Source organism: Chrysemys picta, chromosome 11 (genome assembly GCF_011386835.1).
Source record: "Chrysemys picta bellii isolate R12L10 chromosome 11, ASM1138683v2, whole genome shotgun sequence".
Taxonomy (NCBI): Eukaryota; Metazoa; Chordata; order Testudines; family Emydidae; genus Chrysemys; species Chrysemys picta.
This window is the reverse complement of record NC_088801.1, coordinates 17,085,876-17,109,177: the sequence shown is the minus strand read 5'-3', so window position 1 is coordinate 17,109,177 and position 23,302 is coordinate 17,085,876. Positions and strand designations below refer to the sequence as shown.

Here is a 23,302-nt window from a genome sequence, read left to right as displayed (position 1 = left end):
CTGAAATCCATTAATGCTTTCTGAGGCTGAAATCCATTTTACATTTTTTATTGTCAGTGTTTCCTTACACATAATTTGCCCCTTCTTTCTGAGTATTAAGCATATGAAGAATACATGCTGAATATTTTGGTTGAGTAGTATTTGATGAGAGTTCTAAATCAAGCTAATCTTGCAAGGAACAGATATGAGATGTCCCCTGTCTCCCTGAAAACCTTTCTGTGCATTCTGTGAAATGCCCAGAAAGACAGCAGGATCCAGTTCCATAATGGAGACATTATCTTTAGGAACTCCTATTAAATAAACTATGTACCAAATCATAGTGTTTATTATGGGTTTTTTGGGGGTGGGGTTGTCACATTATCTGGTATGGGGAAATAGAACTGTTTCACAGTGTTTTCTCTTTTTGGTTCCAAAGATCCCATAGAAATAAAAACTTGCTTTAATAAAAGTTTTTATTTCTATAGGGTCTTTGGAACCAAAAAAGAGAAAAACTTCTGAAAAAATTGATACAGCGTGTGCTGTATTAACGTTCCTTAGTGTTCTGCATAGGAGCTGGTGAGAGGATAACATGTATTTCCCCAGCTCAGGACTGCCCCATTCCCATGCATGTATGCCTCACTCCTCAGCAGTTCAAGGACAATAAGGGTGATGCCATGGGGGGAGGGATAGCTCAGTGGCTAGAGCAGGGGTCGGCAATCTTTCAGAAGTGGCGTGCCGAGTCTTCATTTATTCACTCTAATTTAAGGTTTCGCGTGCTGGTAATACATTTTAACGTTTTTAGAAGGTCTCTTTCTATAAGTCTATATTATATAACTAAACTATTGTATGTAAAGTAAACAAGGTTTTCAAAATGTTTAAGAAGCGTCATTTAAAATTAAATTAAAATGCTGATCTTATGCCACCAGCCTGCTCGGCTCGCTGCCAGCCTGGTGTTCTGTTCACCTAGACTGGCAGTGGGCTGAGCAGGGCCTGCGGCCAGGACCCCAGACCTGGGGGGGGTGGGTTCAGGGGTCAGGGCAGAGGGACTGGGGGAGGATGTTCAGGGCAGAAGGCTGAGTGTGTGTTGGGATGTGGGGGGTACAGGGCGGGGGTGTGGGGGGGTGCAGGGCAGAAGGCTGGGGGTGTGTTGGGGTGGGGGGGGTTCAGGGCGGAGGGCTGTGGGGTGTGGGGGGTTCAGGGCGGAGGGCTGGGGGTGTGGGGGTGCAGGGCAGAAGGGTGGGTGTATGGGGGCGGTTTAAGGGTCAGGGCAGAGGGCTGAGGGTGTGGGGGGTGCAGGGCAGAAGGCTGTGTGTGTGTTGGGGGGGTTCAGGGCTGAGGGGTGTGGGGGGTGCAGGGCAGAAGGCTGGGATGCTCGGCTCGTGGGGGTGCTCCCAGCCCCCTACCCTGAGCGGCTCATGGCAGCCCCTGGAAGGGATATGCCCTGTTCCACCCCCTTCCCCCAGGCTCCATCCCTACCTCTCTCTGCATCCTCTACGGAGCTGTGTGCACACTGCCGCTCTTCCCCCTCCCCCTCGCTAGAGCCATCAGCTGATTGGCGCAGGGAAGGAGAGGAGGAGGGGCAGGAAAGCACCACTCTGGAGGAAAAAGCGGGGGAGGGGGGAAGCTTGGCTGTCGCAGAACCAAGCTTCTGCCTCCTGCCCCCGCAGGGGAGAGCGGTGGGCGGGGGGGGGCTGAGTGGGGCGGGGGCCGGGACCACGGCAGGGAGCTGCGTGCCACTCAAAATCGGCTCGCGTGCCATAGGTTGCCGATCCCTGGGCTAGAGCATTGGCCTGCTAAACCCAGAGTTGTGAGTTCAAGCTTTGAGGGGGGCACTTAAGGATCTGGGGCAAAATCAGTACTTGGTCCTGCTAGTGAAGGCAGGGGGCTGGACTTGATGACCTTTCAGGGTCCCTTCCAGCTCTATGAGATAGGTATATCTCCATATATGTATATATGCACCTGATTGCCTCTCCTGTTTAGGCAAGGGAAGTTCATGCATGGAAGTTCTCCATATTACACAGAGTCCAAGAAGAATAATCTCCTCTTGTACTCTATTTTGTTCTGCTGCACCCAAGGGCATCAACAATATTTTAAAAATCAAATTATTTTCAGCACAGAGGTATCATTACACAGATGCTGTAATGTAAACAAGTGTATCATGTGAGAAGGTCCATGATCAATACAGTATAGTTTACATCATGTCACTGGAGCTTAGGTGAGATGAAGTCATCAGTGGGGGGGGGGGAGGGAGTCACATTTTGTACAATATTTTTTCATTTTGTAAATGTATTGACATTTTTAATACGCAACGTTATACTTCTTCGTTTTTTTTTATACTTTATCACTTAGAGAAAAGAAATGAATGTAGGGGGAAATTATTTTCCTGACATTTTTACTTTATAATTACTGTTTCATTGCTGTGTGGCTATATTTCCTTAATTATCTTAATACAAACTTTGTTCTGCTTCTTTAAACTTTGTTAATGTAGGTCGTTCTGCTGGCTATGTATCTGTTACAGCTGATTTCATAGAATCCTACAAATGTAGGACTGGAGGGGATCTCAAGAGGTCATCTAGTCCAGCTTCCTGCACTGAGGCAGGGCTATGTATACTAGACCATCCCAGACAGGCATTTGTCAAATCTGTTTTTCAAAACCTCCAATAACAGGGATTCCACAACTCCCTTGGATGCCTACTCCGGTGCTTAACTAGCCTGATACTTAGAAAGCTTTTCCTAATATCTAACCTATAACTCCCTTGCTGCAGATTAAGCCCATTACTTCTTGTCCTACCTTCAGTGGATATGGAGAACAATCGATCACCAGCCTATTTATAACAGTTCTTAACATATATGAAGACTGTTACCCTCTCAGTCATCTTTTCTCAAAACTAAACGTACCCAGTTTTTTTAACCTTCCTTCACAGGTCAGGTTTTGTAAACCTTGCATCATTTTTGTTGCTCTCCTCTGACTCTCTCAATTTGTCTACATCTGTCTTAAAGTGTGGCACCCAGAACTGGAAACATACTCCAGCTGAGAAGAGTGAGACAATTATCCACTGTATCTTACATATGACATTCCTGTTAATACACTCCAGTATGATATTAGCCTTTCTCACTACTGAATCACATTGTTGACTCATATTCAATTTGTGATCCATTATAACCCCCAGATTCTTTTGTGATTTGTGTGATGGTGAACGTTTCCAGTATGATAATTACTTAATTTGTCTATTTGATACAGATATGTAGTGGTATTATAGATCTTGAGAACCCACTTTCCTTTCTTTCTTCTCTATTATTTTGCTGATTTACTTTTATTATTTAAAGGCTCATAGAGTTTAAGGCCAGAAGGGTTCATTAGCTCATCTAGTCTGACCTCCTGTATATCATAAGCCATTAAATGCCACCCATTTACCCCTGTATTAAGCCCAATAATTTATAACTTTTAACAATTTACTTTTTAAAATTAATTTTAGGTTGTTATTTGAGCGATTATTTCTTTTTCTTTCTTGATTTTATTTTCTTCTTGCTGAGTGAGCTGGCATTATGTTTCACAAGAATGATATAGCGATGTACTTAGTTTCATGTGATAGTTATTGTCATAACAAATTATATTGTTCACTTCTTTATTTACCGCCATCTGTATTGCTAACTCATGTACAATAAAATATTTATTTTCAAAATACTTTTAGGGACTGACAAACCCTGAAGCAAGTCTTCAGGATGTAAAACTCCTGAAGTCGTATTTCCAGTATGTTTTCTTGGGAAATAAACGTTAGTGTCCATTCCCCTCACACATCCCCAATTTTCCAGACTAATGCATGACTTAAAGTACAGAAACTTGCACTAAAAATCCTCTGCAAGGAGAGACCAGAAAATTGGTCTCTTTGGAGGAAAGACATCCCTTTTCAAAGGGCCCTACCTAACAACACCTTTGCATAGCATCAAAGATTCCTGTGTCTGAACCAATTTGAATTTTCTGGTGGCTCAACTATACAGTTGGGAGACTTTCAGTTAAAGGCTAACTTTGAGTTCATTGTAAACCTGTGAGCTTGGAAAGGTGTAATTAGTCAGTATTTAAATTTTGGGCAAACATCAGCCTGCAATTACAATAACAATATTTTAAATGGTTCACATTCAATAACTGGAGAATAGATATAACTGACACTGTGTTAAAAGACATGTACACTGGGTGTAGTAAAGATTTATAATGAAAAATATACTGAATGCAAAGTGTTTGTGGCATCTATTCAACATTTTCCCATAATCTTACTGAAACAGGATAGCACCAGTTAAAACAACACACTGAATGAAAATGAAATGACTATGTAACTCCTGCAAAATTACTCCCAAATTAATAATTAGTGGTTAAAAGTACTAAATTGCCTGGAATAGAAGTCAGTTTGCAATAGTGGCTGTGAACAACAAAGGCTTAAAGCAGAGATGTCTATTTCTGGATGATTCATTCTCCAGAGGAAGAAATTGTAGAGGTGAGTGCCTGATAAGCAGGCTGAGCACTGCGTGTGGTGCTGAGCTGAAGCCTCAGTCCCAGCTTGCAGAAGCCTGTGTAGAGCTGCTCTGCCACTGCTCCACCTGGATATAGGTAGGATTAGCGGCTGCAAGCTATTGCTTCCCCCTCATACTAATATTTGTGGACCCATGGATAAACAGTTTCTGGGTCCACTGCCTTGCCCCACTGCACCATCTCCACATTCCCATAGGGTGTGTCCTACACAGCGTAACCTAGGGTACCAAGTTTCCTTGGCAGGTTTTCTGCAGCCTCTCCTTCACCCCTTTCCAACACCCACAGCCATGCACGACATGAACTTAGCAGTTCCAATCTCTTGATTCTTCCGTGGTTGCAGCGAGGATGGGCAGGATCTTACCAGAGGGCCTGATCCAAAGCTCATTGAAGTCAATAGGAACCTTTTCATATATTTCAGTGAACTATGGATCAGATCCCAAGTATCTATAATCAAAAACAGGGTCGGCTTCAGGCACCAGCTGAGCAAGCTGGTGCTTGGGACGGCAGATTGTTGGAGGCGGCATTCTGCCCAATCCTAGGGCGGCACGGCCACTTTTTTTTTTGTTCTTGTTCCGCTCCGGCCGCCCTGTAGGGGGTGGCGGGGTGGAGAACCAGAGTGCCCTGCAGGGCAGTCCTCTTCCTTCCCTCCCCGCCGACCGGAGCGGAGCCCTCCCGGCAGGTGGCAGGAGGTGGCGCAGCGGGAGGGGCCGCGTGGCAGCGCCCCTGCTGTAGCCCTGGCCGCCCCCTTCTCTCTCTCTCCCGCCCGCTCCCTCTCCCAACCCCCCCGCCAGTCCCCCTACGCCCGCGCTCCGGCCGCGCCGCAGGGTTGGTTTTTTTTTTTTTTTTTGCTTTGCCGTTCTGGCCTCCCCGTTTATTTATTTGTTTATTTATTTATTTGCTTGGGGCGGCCAAAAAGCCAGAGCCAGCCCTGATCAAAAAGTTTGGTTCGCATGAGCAGCTGGACAGCAGATATTGCTGTTTTTTCTTTTGAAGTCATTGGTCAAGAAACAACATTCAGATAAATCATACATTTGCAATTAAAACAGGTCAGACTTATTCTATACAGAAAGCCTTGGTAATTAGTGTACAGATTAATATGGGGGAAATGGCACCAGGTTAGCAGGCCTTCCAAGCAAAACTGAAATAAAGGACTGCATATGTAATTGAACAGCATGTGAATATTAATGCGCAAAATCCTCTGAGTCCCTTGCTCCCTGATGCAATTATTTTCTATTCATATTAATTGTTCCTAACAGATGACATTAATGACTTTGAGTTAAAATGTGTGCAAGGCAGGGCTTCACAAGATCAATGCCGTTTAGAAATAGGGTCACTTTTATAATCATTCACTCAGGCTGTAGCAACTGCTAAATAAAACAAGGTTAATGTGTTGATTGCTTTATAAATGTTAATTTCATCATTCATTTTTATACTTTTTTAATTCAAACTTGCCAGACTCTATGGATACATATGATTGTGGTCCTATTACTTTGTCATTGTTGCATGTGAAATCATGATAAGTTGTGAAACAGTCTCAGGGAGAAAAAGTTCAGGGTTTTTTGGATGAAAAATCTTGGTGCGTCAGGTCCTGGACTCAGTAAGCAGTAAAACGGAAAACTTTCAAATTAGGACAAATGCTCTTTTACCACAGGGTTTTATTCTCCTTTGAAATTTAACTGCACGGTTTGGAATTTTTAAAATGCTGATCTGTTGCATATTTGTCAAATGTTTATGCTTTGGTCATTCTCTTCTGCCAGAAACTGCATTCACGCATCTTAGATCTCTCGTCTGGGGATTTGCTTTCAGATGTAGAAAGGAACAGAAGTTTGATACAATCACGAACTACTGGTGTTCAGATTCATGTGAGTCTTTGTGCTGTCTTTGAGTGCCTCATTTGGAGCACTCATTTCTGTCTGTGAAGTGCGATGTCATGGGTGAGCCATTGTTGAGACAGATAACAATACTTTCCTTTCTTCTGTTCTCTGAAATTCAATATCATGTCTCAGGTTGATATAGTACACAGAAAGTGTCACTCTGTGCAAAAAAAGCATAAATCTTGACAATGTCCCCAAGATACCTTTTTGGGTATTGATTACATCTCAAAATCTCTGAGAAATGGTCAAGGAGCTTTTTATTAAAGCCCATGCACCATATTATTCATCCTACTTTTATGATATATTATGTATGAACTTTTAAAAATTCATGGTCTCTGCAGTTTTTTTTTTTAAAAGATGGGGTTAGCTTTGTGCTTATTTGGCAAAACTTTAGCCAGTAGGGCTTTCATGTTTCATTGACGGAGAGAAAAGTAGCTTTAAAAACAAAAGTCACATAAAGAGAGAGAAATAAAGCGGATGAGAACAGAAAACTGAGCCTTTCTGTGCCTTTCATCTTAAAGTATAAAAGTGTCATCAGAAATGTAATCTGCTTTATAATAATACATATTTTAGTGGAAAGCCATTGTTTCAAAGGTTCACAAAGATGTTAATGACCCTCTATACAATCTGTAATTTAGCCTTCAGGTTAGATTTTTCTAAGTATGCAGTTTTCTCTCTGCAATTGTTTGATTCATTCAGTTGTCTTTCCTTTCTAACAACAATTACATGTTTAAATTATACTCATACAGAGAGCTTTTGTACTCTAATTTCATTAAAGGTGATGGTTTAGACGTCATGATTAGGGGGAAAAAGTCAGATTATGCAATTCAAATTAATTAACCAATGTGCAAGTTAACTATATGTAATTAATGCATCATAAATATAATCTTTAAAGGTTTTTTAAACAGAATTTTTAAAAAAATTAGACAGCTCATAGAAGGAAAACCCAACCTCCTTTTAAAATTTAGAAAGTTTGGAGAACATTCTATTTAGAGAGAATTCTAGTGATGTACACTATATTTTTCATGTTTTCTTACTTGCTGTAAATATTAACGGTATTTACATGAAAATATTTTTTGCTTAGATGTCCATCTGCTTCTTAGTCTGAAATCATAGGACCTGATGTCCCTCTCCTCCTTAAGGCACAAAGGGGAAAAGAGGATGGGATGGGAAGGCTCCCAAAGCAGCAGAAGGTGGTGGGAGGGGAGTGAGGGTTCTGCAGCATGCTATGTGCTTCCCTTTCCCAGAATCTACAGCAGCCCTTCCATGCAGGCACTAGGCACTTTGGATATGTCTGGCCTGTTATATGGGGTGGAACTCAGAGTGCAGTCACCGAACATTTTATGTTTATCTAGCACCACAGCTGAAATGCCATAATAAGCAGAAATCAATGCTACTGTTGGCCTCCATGCCTTCTACCTGTAGGGGAGCATGCAGGCATAGCAGGGGGAACTAGTGACAGCAGAGGGAGTGAATGATGCCAATGGTGAAGAGAGAGAGATGTATCAACAAAGCCAAAGGACTCTATTGCAGAAATGCAGAAGCCTGTGCTCTGTGTATTACCTGGCACTCTGGAGAGTTTGAAGGCTAGTCCTTCTGCACCCCTTTCACTGCTTAGAACACGTGTCGATAACTCCCTGAGGTGAAACTCGCTGCTGCTACTGCTGACTGATTTTTCCCATCCAGGGGTTTTGTCCATGACAGGGAGCGATGATTTGCCATGTAGTTAGGTTTGTCACAGACAGAGCATTATGATGTCACTTGAAGAATGAGCAGCAGTAGCTGACGAACTCCTCAGCAATAAAAATCGTGTTCTCAGCCAAACGGCCTTTGTAGTAATAAATGGGGGGAAATCACACACACAAAAAGCAACCCAGCATGGAACAGAGTATATGGAGAACGGTCTCTAAATTGAATATTTTCCAAAGATTTCCATGAGGCATTTTATACATCCATTGAATCTATTTGACAGTTTTGCCAGCTGCTCATGTATTATATAACCTTAGATTTGTTTGTATCCTATTGGGATATAAATGTGAAAACACCCATCTAAGCAAAACTACATCAGGCTATAAACAAGAATGGAAATCAATAAATATTGCTTAAGGCTTGGTTGTGAGGTTATTTTATAGTTTTAATGAAATTCTAAGCCAACTTTCAGAAAAAATGGAGTAGTGTTGCTCTTTGGTATTCCTGGTAATTAAAAAAGTTTCTGATTCTATATGGCATTAGAGGATCTCATCATAACAACATAACAGTGCAGGCACTTAATGTTAAAGAAAGTCTAGCATTGTTAGGCACAAGAGTACTAGTTTGAATACAAATTAATCACATCCTAGATACTCCTACAAAGGTTTAATATTTTACCTAACGTGCTATCTGCTCTTCATTACTCTCTTCCTCAAAGCTGGCATTTAGTCACAGTCAGCTGAAATTGCATTTGGAGAGGGGCGATAACTACCCAAGTACTAAAGGCAGCCATAAAGTGTCAATAAATTGCATAAGCAAGAGGCTTCAGCTGTCTGAAAGTGACACAAAGATGGATTGTCTACATCAGAGAGTTTCTTAGACAAAGCTTTGGACTAGATAGGAAACCAGAATTAGACTGTAATGGAGAGATTCCATTCTCGGTGGACATTCTGTTTGGGACACTAAATTAATTTACCTTGTCCAGTTGGTAGAGCCTCATCTGTTACATTGTGGGGCTATAATGCAGTTGTCAAGATGTACTTGTACTCTTATAACTTAGTTTGTGATATCTTACTGGAGCATGCTGCTAATATCTACAGCAGAATTCAAACAGACTCAAAATACTCTTGCAAAAAGACCAGCAGAATACTGAAGCCACAGTAAATAAATAAAAAGAATTGGAGGGATTGAGAACTTTTTCTGTTCTAATAAAGCTAAACGTTAAATTGTTTCTTTTTATTTTACATCTATTCATTATTTTTTACCAGATCCTAAAGGAATACAATGCAAGTATAAATGGCACACTTGCATTTTGCCCTATTAACTAAATCAATCAGGTAGAAGAGAAAATGATCTGTTTTTACCCATAAGATTGTTGCATTTCTTCTTGTATTTTAGGAATGCCAGCAGAATGTGAAATCCAGTATACCTGCCTTGAAATGCCAGAGTCAATTAAATACGACAGGGCCCAGTCGCCTATATCCCCGGAGCAGTTGCAGTAGCAGTGAACTCTCTCTATCAAGTGCTTGCAGTGAATATTCCAGTGGCTCCTCCTACACTTGGAATGATGGAAAGACGTGGAGTAAAAGGGTAAAGCAAATTGATTTGTTTCATTTATTAACCCAATTCATCTGAAACAAGATTCATAGATTCAAGGGCTGGAAGAGACCTCGAGAGATCATCGAGTCCAGTCCCCTGCCCTCATGGCAGGACCAAATACTGTCTAGACCATCCCTGATAGACATTTATCTAACCTACTCTTAAATATCTCCGGAGATGGAGATTCCACAACCTCCCTAGGCAGTTTATTCCAGTGTGTAACCACCCTGACAGTTAGGAACTTTTTCCTAATGTCCAACCTAAACCTCCTTTGCTGCAGTTTAAGCCCATTGCTTCTTGTTCTATCCTTAGAGGCTAAGATGAACAAGTTTTCTCCCTCCTCCTTATGACACCCTTTTAGATACCTGAAAACTGCTATCATGTCCCCTCTCAGTCTTCTCTTTTCCAAGCTAAACAAATCCAATTCTTTCAGCCATCCTTCATAGGTCATGTTCTCTAGACCTTTAATCATTCTTGTTGCTCTTCTCTGGACCCTCTCCAATTTCTCCACATCTTTTTTGAAATGCGGTGCCCAGAACTGGACACAATATTCCAGTTGAGGCCTAACCAGCACAGAGTAGGAATGACTTCTTGTGTCTTGCTCACAACACACCTGTTAATGCATCCCAGAATCACGTTTGCTTTTTTTGCAACAGCATCACACTGTTGACTCATATTTAGCTTGTGGTCCACTGTAACCCCTAGATCCCTTTACACAGTACTCCTTCCTAGACAGTCTCTTCCCATTCTGTATGTTTGGAACTGATTGTTCCTTCCTAAGTGGAGCACTTTCCATTTGTCTTTATTAAACTTCATCCTGTTTACGTCAGACCATTTCTCCAATTTGTCCAAATCATTTTGAATTATGACCCTATCCTCCAAAGCAGTTGCAATCCCTCCCAGTTTGGTATTATCTGCAAACTTAATAAGCGTACTTTCTATGCCAATATCTAAGTCGTTGATGAAGATATTGAACAGAGCCGGTCCCAAAACAGACCCCTGCGGAACCCCACTTGTTATACCTTTCCAGCAGGATTGGGAACCATTAATAACTACTCTCTGAGTACGGTTATCCAGACAGTTATGCACCCACCTTATAGTAGCCCCATCTAAATTGTATTTGCCTAGTTTATCGATAAGAATATCATGCGAGACCGTATCAAATGCCTTACTAAAGTTTAGGTATACCACATCCACAGCTTCTCCCTTATTCACAAGACTCGTTATCCTATCAAAGAAAGCTATCAGATTGGTTTGACATGATTTGTTCTTTACAAATCCATGCTGGCTATTCCCTATCACCTTACCACCTTCCAAGTGTTTGCAGATGATTTCCTTAACCACTTGCTCCATTATCTTCCCTGGCACAGAAGTTAAACTAACTGGTCTGTAGTTTCCTGGGTTGTTTTTATTTCCCTTTTTATAGATGGGCACTATATTTGCCCTTTTCCAGTCTTCTGGAATCTCTCCCGTCTCCCATGATTTTCCAAAGATAATAGCTAGAGGCTCAGATACCTCCTCTATTAGCTCCTTGAGTATTCTAGGATGCATTTCATCAGGCCCTGATGACTTGCAGGCATCTAACTTTTCTAAGTGATTTTTAACTTGTTCTTTTTTTATTTTATCTTCCAAACCTACCCCCTTCCCATTAGCATTCACTATGTTAGGCATTCCTTCAGACTTCTCGGTGAAGACCGAAACAAAGAAGTCATTGAGCATCTCTGCCATTTCCAAGTTTCCTGTTACTGTTTCTCCCTCCTCACTGAGCAGTGGGCCTATCCTGTCCTTGGTCTTCCTCTTGCTTCTAATGGATTGATAAAAAGTCGTCTTGTTTCCCTTTATTCCTGTAGCTAGTTTGAGCTCATTTTGTGCCTTTGCCTTTCTAATCTTGCCTCTTCATTCCTGTGTTGTTTGCCTATATTCATCCTTTATACAGTAATTTGTCCTAGTTTCCATTTTTAATATGACTCCTTTTTATTTTTTAGATCATGCAAGATCTCGTGGTTAAGCCAAGCTGGTCTTTTGCCACATTTTCTATCTTTCCTACCCAGCAGAATGGAGCGGTCGGAAATTTCTGAACTATTTGCCTTTCTTCTTCTTCTTCTCCCCCCATCCCTTTAAATGATTATCAAACTTGTTAGAGTTTGGTGGGGGCAAATGTGAGGATGTGAGAGGAGCTGTCCGAACAAACTTCAGGCCTCCTTAACTCTTTAAGCTATCTGGCACAAGGGCCTACAGCACGGGTGGACAAACTTTTTGGTCCGAGGGCCACATCTGGGTGGGGAAATGTCATTCAGGGCCGGGGCAGGGGGTTGGGGTGTGGGAGGGAGTGCGCAGTGTGGGAGGGGGTGCGGTTTGCAGAAAGGGGCTCAGGGCAAGGGGTTGGGGCAGAGGAGGGGGCCAGAGTGTATGAGGGGGCTCAGGGAAGGGGGTTGGGGTGCAGGAGGGGTGTGGAGTGCAGGAGGGGGCTCAGTGCAGGGGTGCAGGGAGGGGTGCGGAGTGTGGGAGGGGGCTCAGGGCAGGGAGTTGGGGTCCAGGAGGGGTGCAGCAGCGTATTGGGGTGCAGGCAGGGGGCTCAGGGCAGGGATTTGGGGTGCAGGATGCAGGAGGGGTGCGGGCTCCAGCGTGGCAGCGGCGGGGTGGCAGCGGCGCGCACTGGTGCCAAGGCAGGCTCTCTGTCTGCCTGCCTGCCCTGGCCCCGCACCGCGCTGCACCGAGCCGCTCCCATAGTTTGCCCACCCCTGTCCTACAGAGTACAACATGCAAAAACAGTCTATGCATTTACACACGAGGCCAAGTTGTGCTACACTGGCTTCATTTGAGTTCCTGCATTTAATCAAGGGTAGAATTTGGTATATTTAGCAGCTTTAAAAAAAAATGTTGTTATGGTTTAGGAGGCAAGAAACATATGAACTGAAAGTGTTTGCTTCCACAATGCATAGGAAAAAAATAGATCAGAAAGGAGGTCTTGTGATCTAATGGCCTTAAATAGAAGAATTGGAGAGATTTCAGCTTGAATCATATAGGGAAGCTTAGCCCCTTGACCCTAATTGTTGAGTTACCTCAATGCAAAGTGCTAATGCATGATGAATTAGCACACAACACTGGGAGCATCACCATCACCAGTGCCAAAGAGTTAAGCAAGTTGAGCTCATATTGTTTTTAATCATTTTCTATTCTCCCTGTCTCTGCATTAACTGAGCATATTGAATGGTAGGCTTCTCTGAACAGCAACTTCTTGGCAGTTTTGGAATTTCTCCGGGTTTCTTGTCAGAAAGAATGTTTCATTTAGTTTCCTTTTCTAAGCATGCTAACTTCAAAGTAGGCTTTTTGAGAGGGGCTAGACTAGGGAGGTAAAGGGGTGAAGGATTTGGGAAATGGAAACTTTCAGCTCTTAGGTTCAGATATAACTAGGGCCCTACCAAATTCACAGCCATGAAAAACACAGCACGGACACTGAAATCTAGTCTCTCCCCCCATGAAATCTGGTCTTTTGTGTGCTTTTACACTATATTATACAGATTTCATGGGGGGAGACCAGCATTTCTCAAATTGGGGGTCCTGACCCAAAAGAGAGTTGTGCGGGGGTGGGGAGGGTCACAGTATTGCCACCCTTACTTCTGCGCTGCCTTTAGAGCTCTCCCGGAGAGGTGTGGCCGTTGGCCAGGTGCCCAGCCAGCAGCAGTGCAGAAGTAAGTACCATACCATGCCACCCTTACTTCTGTGCTGCTGCCTTCACAGCTGGGTGGCCAGAGAGTGGCAGCTGCCGACCAAAGGCCAGGGGTGAAAGTAACTTAAATGACTTACTGATATGCAGGGAGGCAGGGGTCCTGGGACAGGTGGGGGGGGGGCCTCTGGGCCCCCTGAGAGGCGGGGCCTTGGGTGGAAGGGGCAGGGCTGGGGCCAAAATCCCCCAGCCAGCCCTTCAGCGCTGCCCCGCCCCCACTGCCTGGGACTTCAGCGTTGATTTAAAGGTCCAGGGGCTCCAGCCGCAGGTACGGTGGTGGCAGTGGCAGCCAGGAGCCCCAGGCCCTTTAAATCGCTGCCAGGGCCCCAGGGTAGCAGTGGCATTGGCTGGGAGCCCTGGGGCTCCGGCAGAAACTTAAAAGGCCCCACTCCAGCCACAGAAATTTTCCCAATGTTGTTTTAGAAATGTGGCTTTGACCATATCCTGAAGGGAGCCCAGTCTATGCAGTCAGAAGGGTTGGAAATTTCTGTAATATTTAAGGTAAAGATACATTTGCTATAATTTAGTAAAGTACCACAGTCACACTCTGTCTCACTGTTAGAAAATTGCCTTTTCTTTTCTAGCTATGCCCATGTCTAGCTCTTCTTTTCAAATCACATTTTGCTCAATTTGCATTTTTGTTTGCTGTTCATACTCAAGCGTTTTCTGTTGTATAGTGCTTCCTACCTTTTCAAAAAGGTAAGTTGAAAAAGGCAAAAAGAGAGGCGCTTTCCATGTAGAAAATGATTGGGGACTTTATGGGAGCTCAGGGGTTTCTTTCAGTAATAGACACCAAACTCTCTGGTTAATAAAAATAACATCTCTTCCTCTTTCTGGGTTGCTATACTTATTTTTGGTTGCTAGCATATCAAACCAAACAATAAACATAAGACCTACTACAGACTTCTCCTATCTCAAGTACAAGCATCAGTTATAAGAAAAGACCCATAAATGGTCCATAGTGCAGAAGAATCACCTTTCCTAGCTGTCTTCTGGGCTGCTTGGTTGGTCTCTAAGCTGCCTGAGTCACATCCAGGCAAGAGCAGCTGCTAATACTGTTCTTAACTGCAGGTTACAAACCCCACTTGCCAAACAACCCCACTTCTTCACTAACTAATAATAACAATAGTAACAAACCCCTATCTTAGGTACTTATAGGGCCCCATTACCTCACAGAAGTAGAAGTAGGGTTTGTGAGGTTTCCTCCCAGCGCCCAGCATGTCAGAATGGTCTGGAGTTCATGTAAATGCTATATATGCTGTGTAGTCTTCCCTTATTTTTTTTCCTCATATGTGAAATGGTAGATCGCCTGACCATAAGTCTGCATGCATGAGTGCAGCCCCTTCACTATCCTCTGTTCTCACTTTTTATTCACTCACCTCATTGATTCCCATTTCCTCTTTCCCCTAAATTCAAGCCAACTATCCTCATTCTCTCCCTCTGCTTTCCCAATCTCTCTCTCATTCAGACATTCTCTTTCTCTTTCACACTCAAATTTCTTCTGCTCTCTTTCTGTCTTACCCCTCTCATCCACATTCTCTCTCTTACACACACCAATCACCCTCCCCATTTCACACTACTATGAAATACTGTGTTAAGAGAGAATATTGGCATCAATTCCAAAGATAGCAGTTTGTCTAGATGAGACTTAATACCAAATGCAATTTATAACCAATTAAATAAAAGGTGTTACTTTTTTTCCTTACCAGCATATTCTTATTTTTTAACAGTCATCTATAAGCTGGGATAAAAGAATAAGCATTGGTTCTTCACTCCCGAGCAACCTCTCTAGTCCTACAGACGATCTACCTCCAACTCGTATCAAGGAAAACCACATTTTGGAAGGGCTGAAGAAGTTACAGAAACGAAAAATGTTATTTGAACCATCTTCAGTAATATCAAAATGGGGTTACAAAGATTGCATGGACTCCAATGAAGGAATATATTCCCCTGGAATTAAATGTGGCAGCCATGAAGAACAAACTCATTGTAAGCCAATGGAAATAGGGAGTGTTTGCATCGAGCACAACAAAACTTTCACTTATGATTCAGATTCACATGATGATGCAGATGATGAATCTTCATCTTTAGTGTTGCTGCATGAAGTACCAAGCAAAGGTTGCAGGCTCTATTGTAATAAATTAACCCACAGTATTTCTGACAGTCTATTTGGTTGGGAGCCTAATGGGAAACATTTACCAGAAAAAGGTTCATATTTTAATTCAAGGGAAAGACCTGAAAAACTAACTAGTTTTGTCAATGATTTTCAGTCAGAGGTAAAATCATGCACAAATGTTAAGCTGCCTGTACTACAGCTAGATCAAAGCACTGCTAATCTAGGTTGGAAGGACCTTAATTTACAGTTTTCAGATACTGATGACAATGAAGTCATGGATGAATTACATATAGAAAGCAGTGATGAAAAAAGTCCATCGGAGTTGTTATTAACTCCCTTTACTGACAAGCATACAGAGAGCTCTGACGTGCTTGCAGGGATGGAGAATTCTCAGTTTGTATCTACTGACGGAGAGGAAAAACAAGTATCCACTCAGTCAGATATTGGGCCAAAGACATGTAATTTCATTAAACAACAAAAGGTTATAAAAAAGACTTCTTCTGAAGAATGCACTACTGTAATATTTGATGCTGAGGATGGCGAGCCTATTGAATTCAGTTCACATCAAACTGGAGTAGTCACTGTGACTAGAAATGAAATTTCCATCAAGCGACCACAAAGTGGGCCCAATGCAGAATACACTGAATTTATACCTCAGGGAATAACTAATTCACAGACAGGAACTAATGCTAGAAACTACACTGTTTTAGAAACACCTGAAGATGAAATCGAGAAAAGGACTCTTCAGAATAATGTAGGGAATGAAAATACTATTGTCCCCAGGACATGCAGTGAATCTTTACACTTTGGAAGAGCATTGTTGCAAAATACTCTACAACAAAAGCTAGTGAAGCCAGTGTACAATGTATCATATAAGGCCAATTCCATCTCCACTGTTCATGCAGGTATCAATCAAAAACAAAACTTGACTAAAATACCCAGCAGAAGTAAGTTTTCACCACAGAAAATTAAGATGACAGATAGTGAGGAGTCCGCTGCAGCCTTATCATCTGGCCCAACAACCCTAGAAAAATCACCAGCTTTGCTGCCTATGAAACTGTCAAGATTCAAAAAGGCACAAAGTCCAACTCATAATCTGGATTTGAAAATAGACATAGAGATTCCAAAGCACCCTGCCCATCTTCCTCAAAATTCTAAAATTCCAGGCAGAAGTGATTGGACAAAGAATCCAAAGAGTCAAGTTCCAGAATCGCCATTATTGCCTCGGCACCTTATAGAACCCAGTGACTATGGAGAGCCCCCAACCAGAGATATTCATTGTGATTTAGCAATTGTAGAAACCCGATCCCCATCACCCCCCGCTCCTCCGGGCCGGTCAACTTCACTATTGATTAAACCAAATTATGAACATTCTCCACCTTTATCCATAAAGCCAGGCACAACTGTTCCCAATGAAACAGCAAAAAATATTCTTAAATTGTCACCCTTAAAAAGAACTGCAAACCCTATTGCTTTTCATAATCAATCTAATCGTGAAATGCTAACAAAAAATACACCTCTCGTGGCCAAAATTGAATTAGTTCACCTTGAAGAGAATGGAGAAATGAGCACACAAAACATGCTTCAGCAGTCCCACAGCTCCCCTGGAACCTCTAAAGGGCCTTCCAAAGTTTTCACAAAAAGAGCTTGCCCAAAACCCTCTAATCAGTCAGTATTCTGCAGCAATCAGGAGCTTTCTAACCCAGGATTACGGACCGCTAAGACCTTCTCTCTAGCTTGTGTGTCACTGGAAACGGTTTCCTCACAAAGCACATATTCAGGCAAAAAAGGACTATCCGATGGCAGTGGAGTGCCTCAGCCACAAAAGATGCCAAACAGTCTGCCCACATCTCCACAATGTCAAACAGCAAATAGTAGCGAGCCTCTTCCATCTCATGTTAACCGTTCCTCATTGCCACTATCGTTTCATGGCAGTGACACAACAAATGCTGTCCAAATCTCTCATGAGAAAGAACTGAAAACCCGCCTCCCTGTAGGACTGAAACTACTTGTAAAATCTCCCCAACTCCTCAGGAAGAGTTCTACTGTACCAGGGAAACAAGAAAAAGACAGCATAAATGCAGCTTCCAAAAGCAATGTGAGTTCATGTAAGTACAAGCAGGATGAATCCATGTGTCTAACCACCATGGAAACAATGGGTACAGAATTAAGAGTCACTAAGGCCAATACTGAAATAAAAGATCAATTTTCCATGGGACTTACTATTGATACAGCATCACCTCACTCACCTGAAAACTGCAGCATGATGGTAGACAGAAGAGATGGATTAGAAAACAAATTAGTTAAGAGATCTGTTTCTTCTAGTAACAAAACATACTTAAAACCGGCTCTGGGAATGAATGGAGCAAAAGCCCGTAGTCAAAGTTTCAGCATTCATACAGGGGAAAAGCCAGCTACCCCTGTGACAGACGGGCTAGGAAAAGTACGGACTCAGATTATTACTAACACTTCTGAAAGAGGAAATTCTTTAACAAGGCAGAACTCTACCATGGAAGGATTCCAAATCAAGGCCATTCCTGGGTTAGCAATGGCATCAGAGACCCTTTCAGATACTTCAAAAGTTCCAGAAAAATTCTATTCTAGACAAGGTTCTGATGGAAGCATGAGTAGTTCCAATAGTCAGCATGGTAGCCCAAGCAGACTACCATTCAGAACATCTCCAAAAGTGGACTTGTTTCACAGCATTTCAAAATGTGAGGAAAACAAATCACCTTCTCAGAAAGATACACCAAATATATTTGTCCACAATGAAAAAAGCAGTGAGAATTCTAAACAGCATCCACTAAACACAAAAAGTATCATGCAAGCAGAATTGGAGTTGGAGTCATCACCTACTATTCCAACAGAACAAATTTCATCATTTCAAAACTTGGATGGAATACAATATCCTCGTAAACTTGAAGCAAGCAAGTCACAAAGACAAGAAACCTCTTTAAAGATACCAGAAAACTCTGAGGTTACCAGTGCTTTGAGTTCATCTGTTGTACAACCTACAATAGAAGAAAAAGTCATGTTGTGTATCCAGGAAAATGTGCAGAAGGGTCAAGGGCAAAACAAGTCTCCCACCACCGAGATGAAACAAAAGACTGGGCCCTCTATAGCTAGCTGGTTTGGTTTTCGTAAGAGTAAACTCCCAGCCCTGAATGGTAGAAAAACTGATGTTCCGAAAACAAAGGTAGAAAAGAAAGAAGCAAAAGGTTCAGGTTTTGGAAATAAGCAGGCAAAGTCAGAGAAAAAAAAAGATAAAAAGAAAACTGACCAACACTGTGAAGCAGAAAATGAATTTAATAAGAAAACTGAAAATGGTGACATTTTAGATGATGTTTTGAAAGGCAAAAAGAATACAAAAGCTTCACAAGACATCCCTGGCCAGATTAGGTGTTATCAAAAGAGTGGTTCCTCCACCATCACATATTCAGCAAAAGACAGTTTTATGAAAGAACTTTTAAACAGGTAATTACTTTATGAAACAATTTGGGATGTGCATTTTTTTTCCTCTGCAGCTATATGTGCATCCTCGATGTTAAACAGAATGCAAGAATGTTTCTTCTAGACTAGGAATGCATAGTGTAACCCACACACCTGCTGGGTGTGGTGTTCTCCCCCATGCAGTGGCCCTGAGACCACATAGAGAGAGAGAGATTATTAGTTTGGTCTACAGCCTTTCAGCTCATGCGGTACAAGCTCATGCACTAAGCTTCAGAGGCTGCAGGTTCAATCCCGCCTGCGACGATTGGGGTCTGTCGGTGTTACAATAGCAGCATTTGTTTTGTACATATCAAGATTTTAATCTCTGGGGGAAAATGTTAGCAATAAAATGATAATCTGGTTCATGTTAGTTTGTTAACCAAACCAATGGTCTTTGAAATTAAAGAATGGTAAATTTGATCAAAGATTATAGGAATTCAAACTATACCAGAAACTAGGCATGTAGGCATATGGTTTGAAACAGAGGAAAATTATGTACATGTTTTTTTATTTCTCCCATTCTCAGTGATTGTAACCAGCAAATGTGTATTTGGTAACTAGCCAGAATTAATTACATTTACAGCTACCATAACCTTAAGCCACAAAGACACTCAACAATCATTGTACAGTGATTCCTAGTTTGCCCCACAGCAATTCCAAATATAAAATAAATCATTGTATGTGAAAGACTAAATTGATACACTACCTGAAATTGCAAGTGACAGATTTGATCAAGACTAGTTAGAAACATTTATCACTCAAAGGTCTAGAGACAGAAAGATAAAGAGAGGTTACTTTAAACATTAAAGGGATGGGAAAAGTAGAGCGCTTGAAGAAGGGCAATGTAATTTATCAGAGGAATCACTTTCTACCTGCAGAGTTGATAAGAAAGCAGCTCAGCAGACAGAAAGTGGATCAAATAATGTTTCCTACAGGAGTGTGTCGAAGGGCAGCTCCCAGGGCTCCTCTCTTCCCAGCAACTCTATCAGCGCTCAAGGAAGCCACAAGAAAAACAGCAAAACAAAAGCTGATATGGAAATGCAGCATGAGACACTGGTAAGTTCTTTAGTGCACAAAAACATTATTTCCCTTTTATTAATTTCTGGATGTGCTTTGTTCCTTATTGTCAGTACAGGCAAAAAATACAATAATTGTTTATATATAGTAGAAAGAATTTTGTAACTAGAGAACTATGAATTAATGTCAAATCTGACAGTTTGATTATGGGCCAGATTGTACGACTATTCATGAAGATCATACTGCTTTTACCAGCAACTCAATTTCTGTAAGTATATTTGCAACAATGATGCCATAATCACAGTGGAGCACAATGAAATAAGGGGACCATTTTCTTTTCTTTTTTACTTTCCCCTGAAAATTACACACTTGCGTCAAACATTCTTCTGATATGATCGAAACCATTAAAAATAAAAAGTGTAAAACAATGGGGGGAAAAGGGAAAGTACTGAATCACATTTAGGGATGTTTGTCACTATCAAACACACAAGTGAGAATTGGATACTTGACTTTCCATGGGAATTAAGCCCCTTAGCTACCCTTTGTACCTTTGAAAATATCCCCCTTGAAATGAATTTTGTGCTTCTCTACAGTTTTAACTGGATCTGATACTTTCATTTATCCAGAGAGCAGAAGCGTTACAATTCCTAAGGAAAATTGTTTTAAGCACTGTCAGCTCTTGGGCCCTGATTGTGCAAAGGTTATGCATGTATTTGCTTAGCTTTACACATTGTGAGTAGTGCTTGCTGTGCATCAAATGAATAAAGCTAAGAATGTGTAAATCTTTGCAGAATTGTGACCTAAGATCTTACTCTAAAGATACCCCTAATTGTGAAGTTTTTAATAATTAATCTTAGAACTTAGCTGAGAGTGATTTCTCCTTTAAAGTGGGCTTCTCCCATGATGTTATAAAGTTTCAAATACCGGTGGCATACAGATATTTTAACTCTAACCGCATTTAATTTTGTATCATAAAAACTTTCTTCACTCTTCATAGTTGTGTTAACCATATTATTTTCCCTTTTTGCAAAATAATTTGAATGTTTGTGCCAAATGTGTTCAGTGTACAGCATTAATTTAAGCATATCATTTTTGTTCTGACAAAATGGGTTATTAAAATACAGCACATGCTACCATTTTGTATGAGAACATTTGAAATATGAAGTAATTAAATATTTCTCTGGGTCATATTTGAAGGGTAAAGCAAGTTTCAAAAAGCTTCATAAGGGGAATTGGAAATCCTCTTAGTTTACTATTGATGTTAGAGGGCTTAAGGTTATAGTATCACAGACACACTTTCAAGTCCAGGCAAATGTGTATTTTTATTTTCATGCAAATAATGTCTGTACTAAAAGGATATACAAGGTCATTTTTAAAAACTCTCTCAGAAAGCATTGGCAGAATGAATGCTTTGGAAAACTTTTTGCTCCTGGCTTCTGTGGTATCATCTCTTCTTTGAAAATGTAGATGTCCCCTGCATTATAAAACCACAAATTATAAGCATATCTAAGGCTGCCCTTGTAATGTCACTGAAAGGAAAGAGAGAGAATGAAAGTCTGGAAATGTGCAATATGCAGGAAATTCAATCCAACTGATCTAGAACTTTGATAGCAAAGCGGAGCCCCTTATCAGAGCCACTCAATTTAACTATGCCCCATTTAATATGGTCCTGACAGCTTAGGGTATATCGTCACTGTACAGAAGTACAAAAAGCTCTGAACCATTGCTTCTACAATTTCTTTTTTGCTTTCTTATTATTTTCTAATGCTGCAATAATTTGCTATGCTTTTTGTCTCTCATTTTGTAAAGTCTTTCTAAATGTAACAATAACAGTCATTTAGGACTTTAAGTATATCTTCAAGAAACACACTTCATTTTATCAGTGAAGTACAAAGATTGTCCTTAATATACATAAATAATGGAGAAATGCTAATTATCCTATTTAGCTTCTAAGGACAAATTAGTCATGGTGAAAAGGCATTACCTATTTTATACCATACATCCCTTTGTTAAGCTGGAAATCAAAGTATTGTAACTATATCGTTTTTGAAGATTCAAGTTGCTTCAGTTGTGAATTCCTTATTATGAATTTTGTTGAGTTTAATTCCTAAATGAAATAACTAGTGCCAACATGTTGAGAGGACATTTAGAATAAAGAGAATGAAAAGACATACTTAGTGCTCTTAAATCTAATTTTTGAAAGAAATATGCTGTTAAATAGGATTTATAAATTAAGAGGAATTTCAGCTTGTCCTCCAAACTCATACTAGAGAAACAACTGAAACTCTTTAAATTCAGAGTTCATGCATTTTATTTCTAGCTCTTTTCATTATTCTTTGGTGTCTGCTTTCTTTGAAGAAGATTGCAAAGGATTCTGTTTAGAGAGATATCTATGATTGAAAACACTAGCATGTGATAGCATAGACCATTGTGTATTTTTTATAAAAAGGAAAAATAAATGCTTTTTGAGAAAACAGCATAAATCTTTTAAAAAAACCTTAAACTAAGAGGATTATTCTTCTCTTAACAATGTAAAGTACATTCAGTAATGAGGGTCAACACTGAAACTGACACTTGTACTTCAAATCTCATATCGTATGTACTGCTTTTTAAAAACCTGACAATAACATGAGACTCTTTTAAACATTAACATTCTAGAAAGTGTTTTTTCAAGTGTTTTTTCTTATACTTCATAGAATTAAATCTTTTCTCTTTCCAAGTGCTAATTAAAGGCACGGGGGCCTATTATGCCATCCTTTATGCAGCACTTATCCCTGATTTTTGTGCAACTTATACTAGAGAGCACCATTACTTGGCTCTCATTAACAGCAAGCTTGGGTATACACCTTTGGGAGGGATACACAGCCACCAAATGCGTTATGATTAAGTTAATCAAAAAAGGTTCCTTTTGGACCAAATGCTGCTCACTCACACATGTAGTCCCATAGACACAAAACAGTAACACCCCAAATATTCTCTTCTGACATAGGCCTCAACATGTTCAGACCATTGGCCATTACTTCAGGTGAGATGCAACAGCTTTGAATGGCACTGCCAGCATATTTTGGCTGCAAGACCTCTGTAAGTGGTCTATGGTGGCTCATTCCACAGGAAAAGTGATCATGAAGTGACATACAGTCAGCCTAGGGGTAAATAATACCATACCCTCCCTTCTGCTGGCATAGTATGGAAATGGGGGCATGGTCAGGATAATTCTACGCTAGTCCTGAGCTAAGTTTTCATCAGCTATGAGACTACTGTAACACAATGTGGGGGGAGAAGTGGAC

The 23,302-nt window shown here is 41.1% G+C and overlaps 1 protein-coding gene across 7 annotated transcripts in view; it reads left to right on the top strand.

Annotated features, from left to right (window-relative positions):
- Positions 1–23,302, top strand: part of NCKAP5 (NCK associated protein 5) — a 605,695-nt gene that overhangs the window by 506,600 nt on the left and 75,793 nt on the right. For all 7 annotated transcript variants that reach the window (XM_042855509.2, XM_065560497.1, XM_065560500.1 and 4 more), the window contains 4 exons: positions 6,262–6,366; positions 9,466–9,657; positions 15,124–18,983; positions 19,877–20,054. In XM_042855509.2, coding sequence (XP_042711443.2) covers positions 6,262–6,366; positions 9,466–9,657; positions 15,124–18,983; positions 19,877–20,054 — 4,335 coding nt within the window. The remainder of the gene's footprint in view (positions 1–6,261; positions 6,367–9,465; positions 9,658–15,123; positions 18,984–19,876; positions 20,055–23,302) is intronic.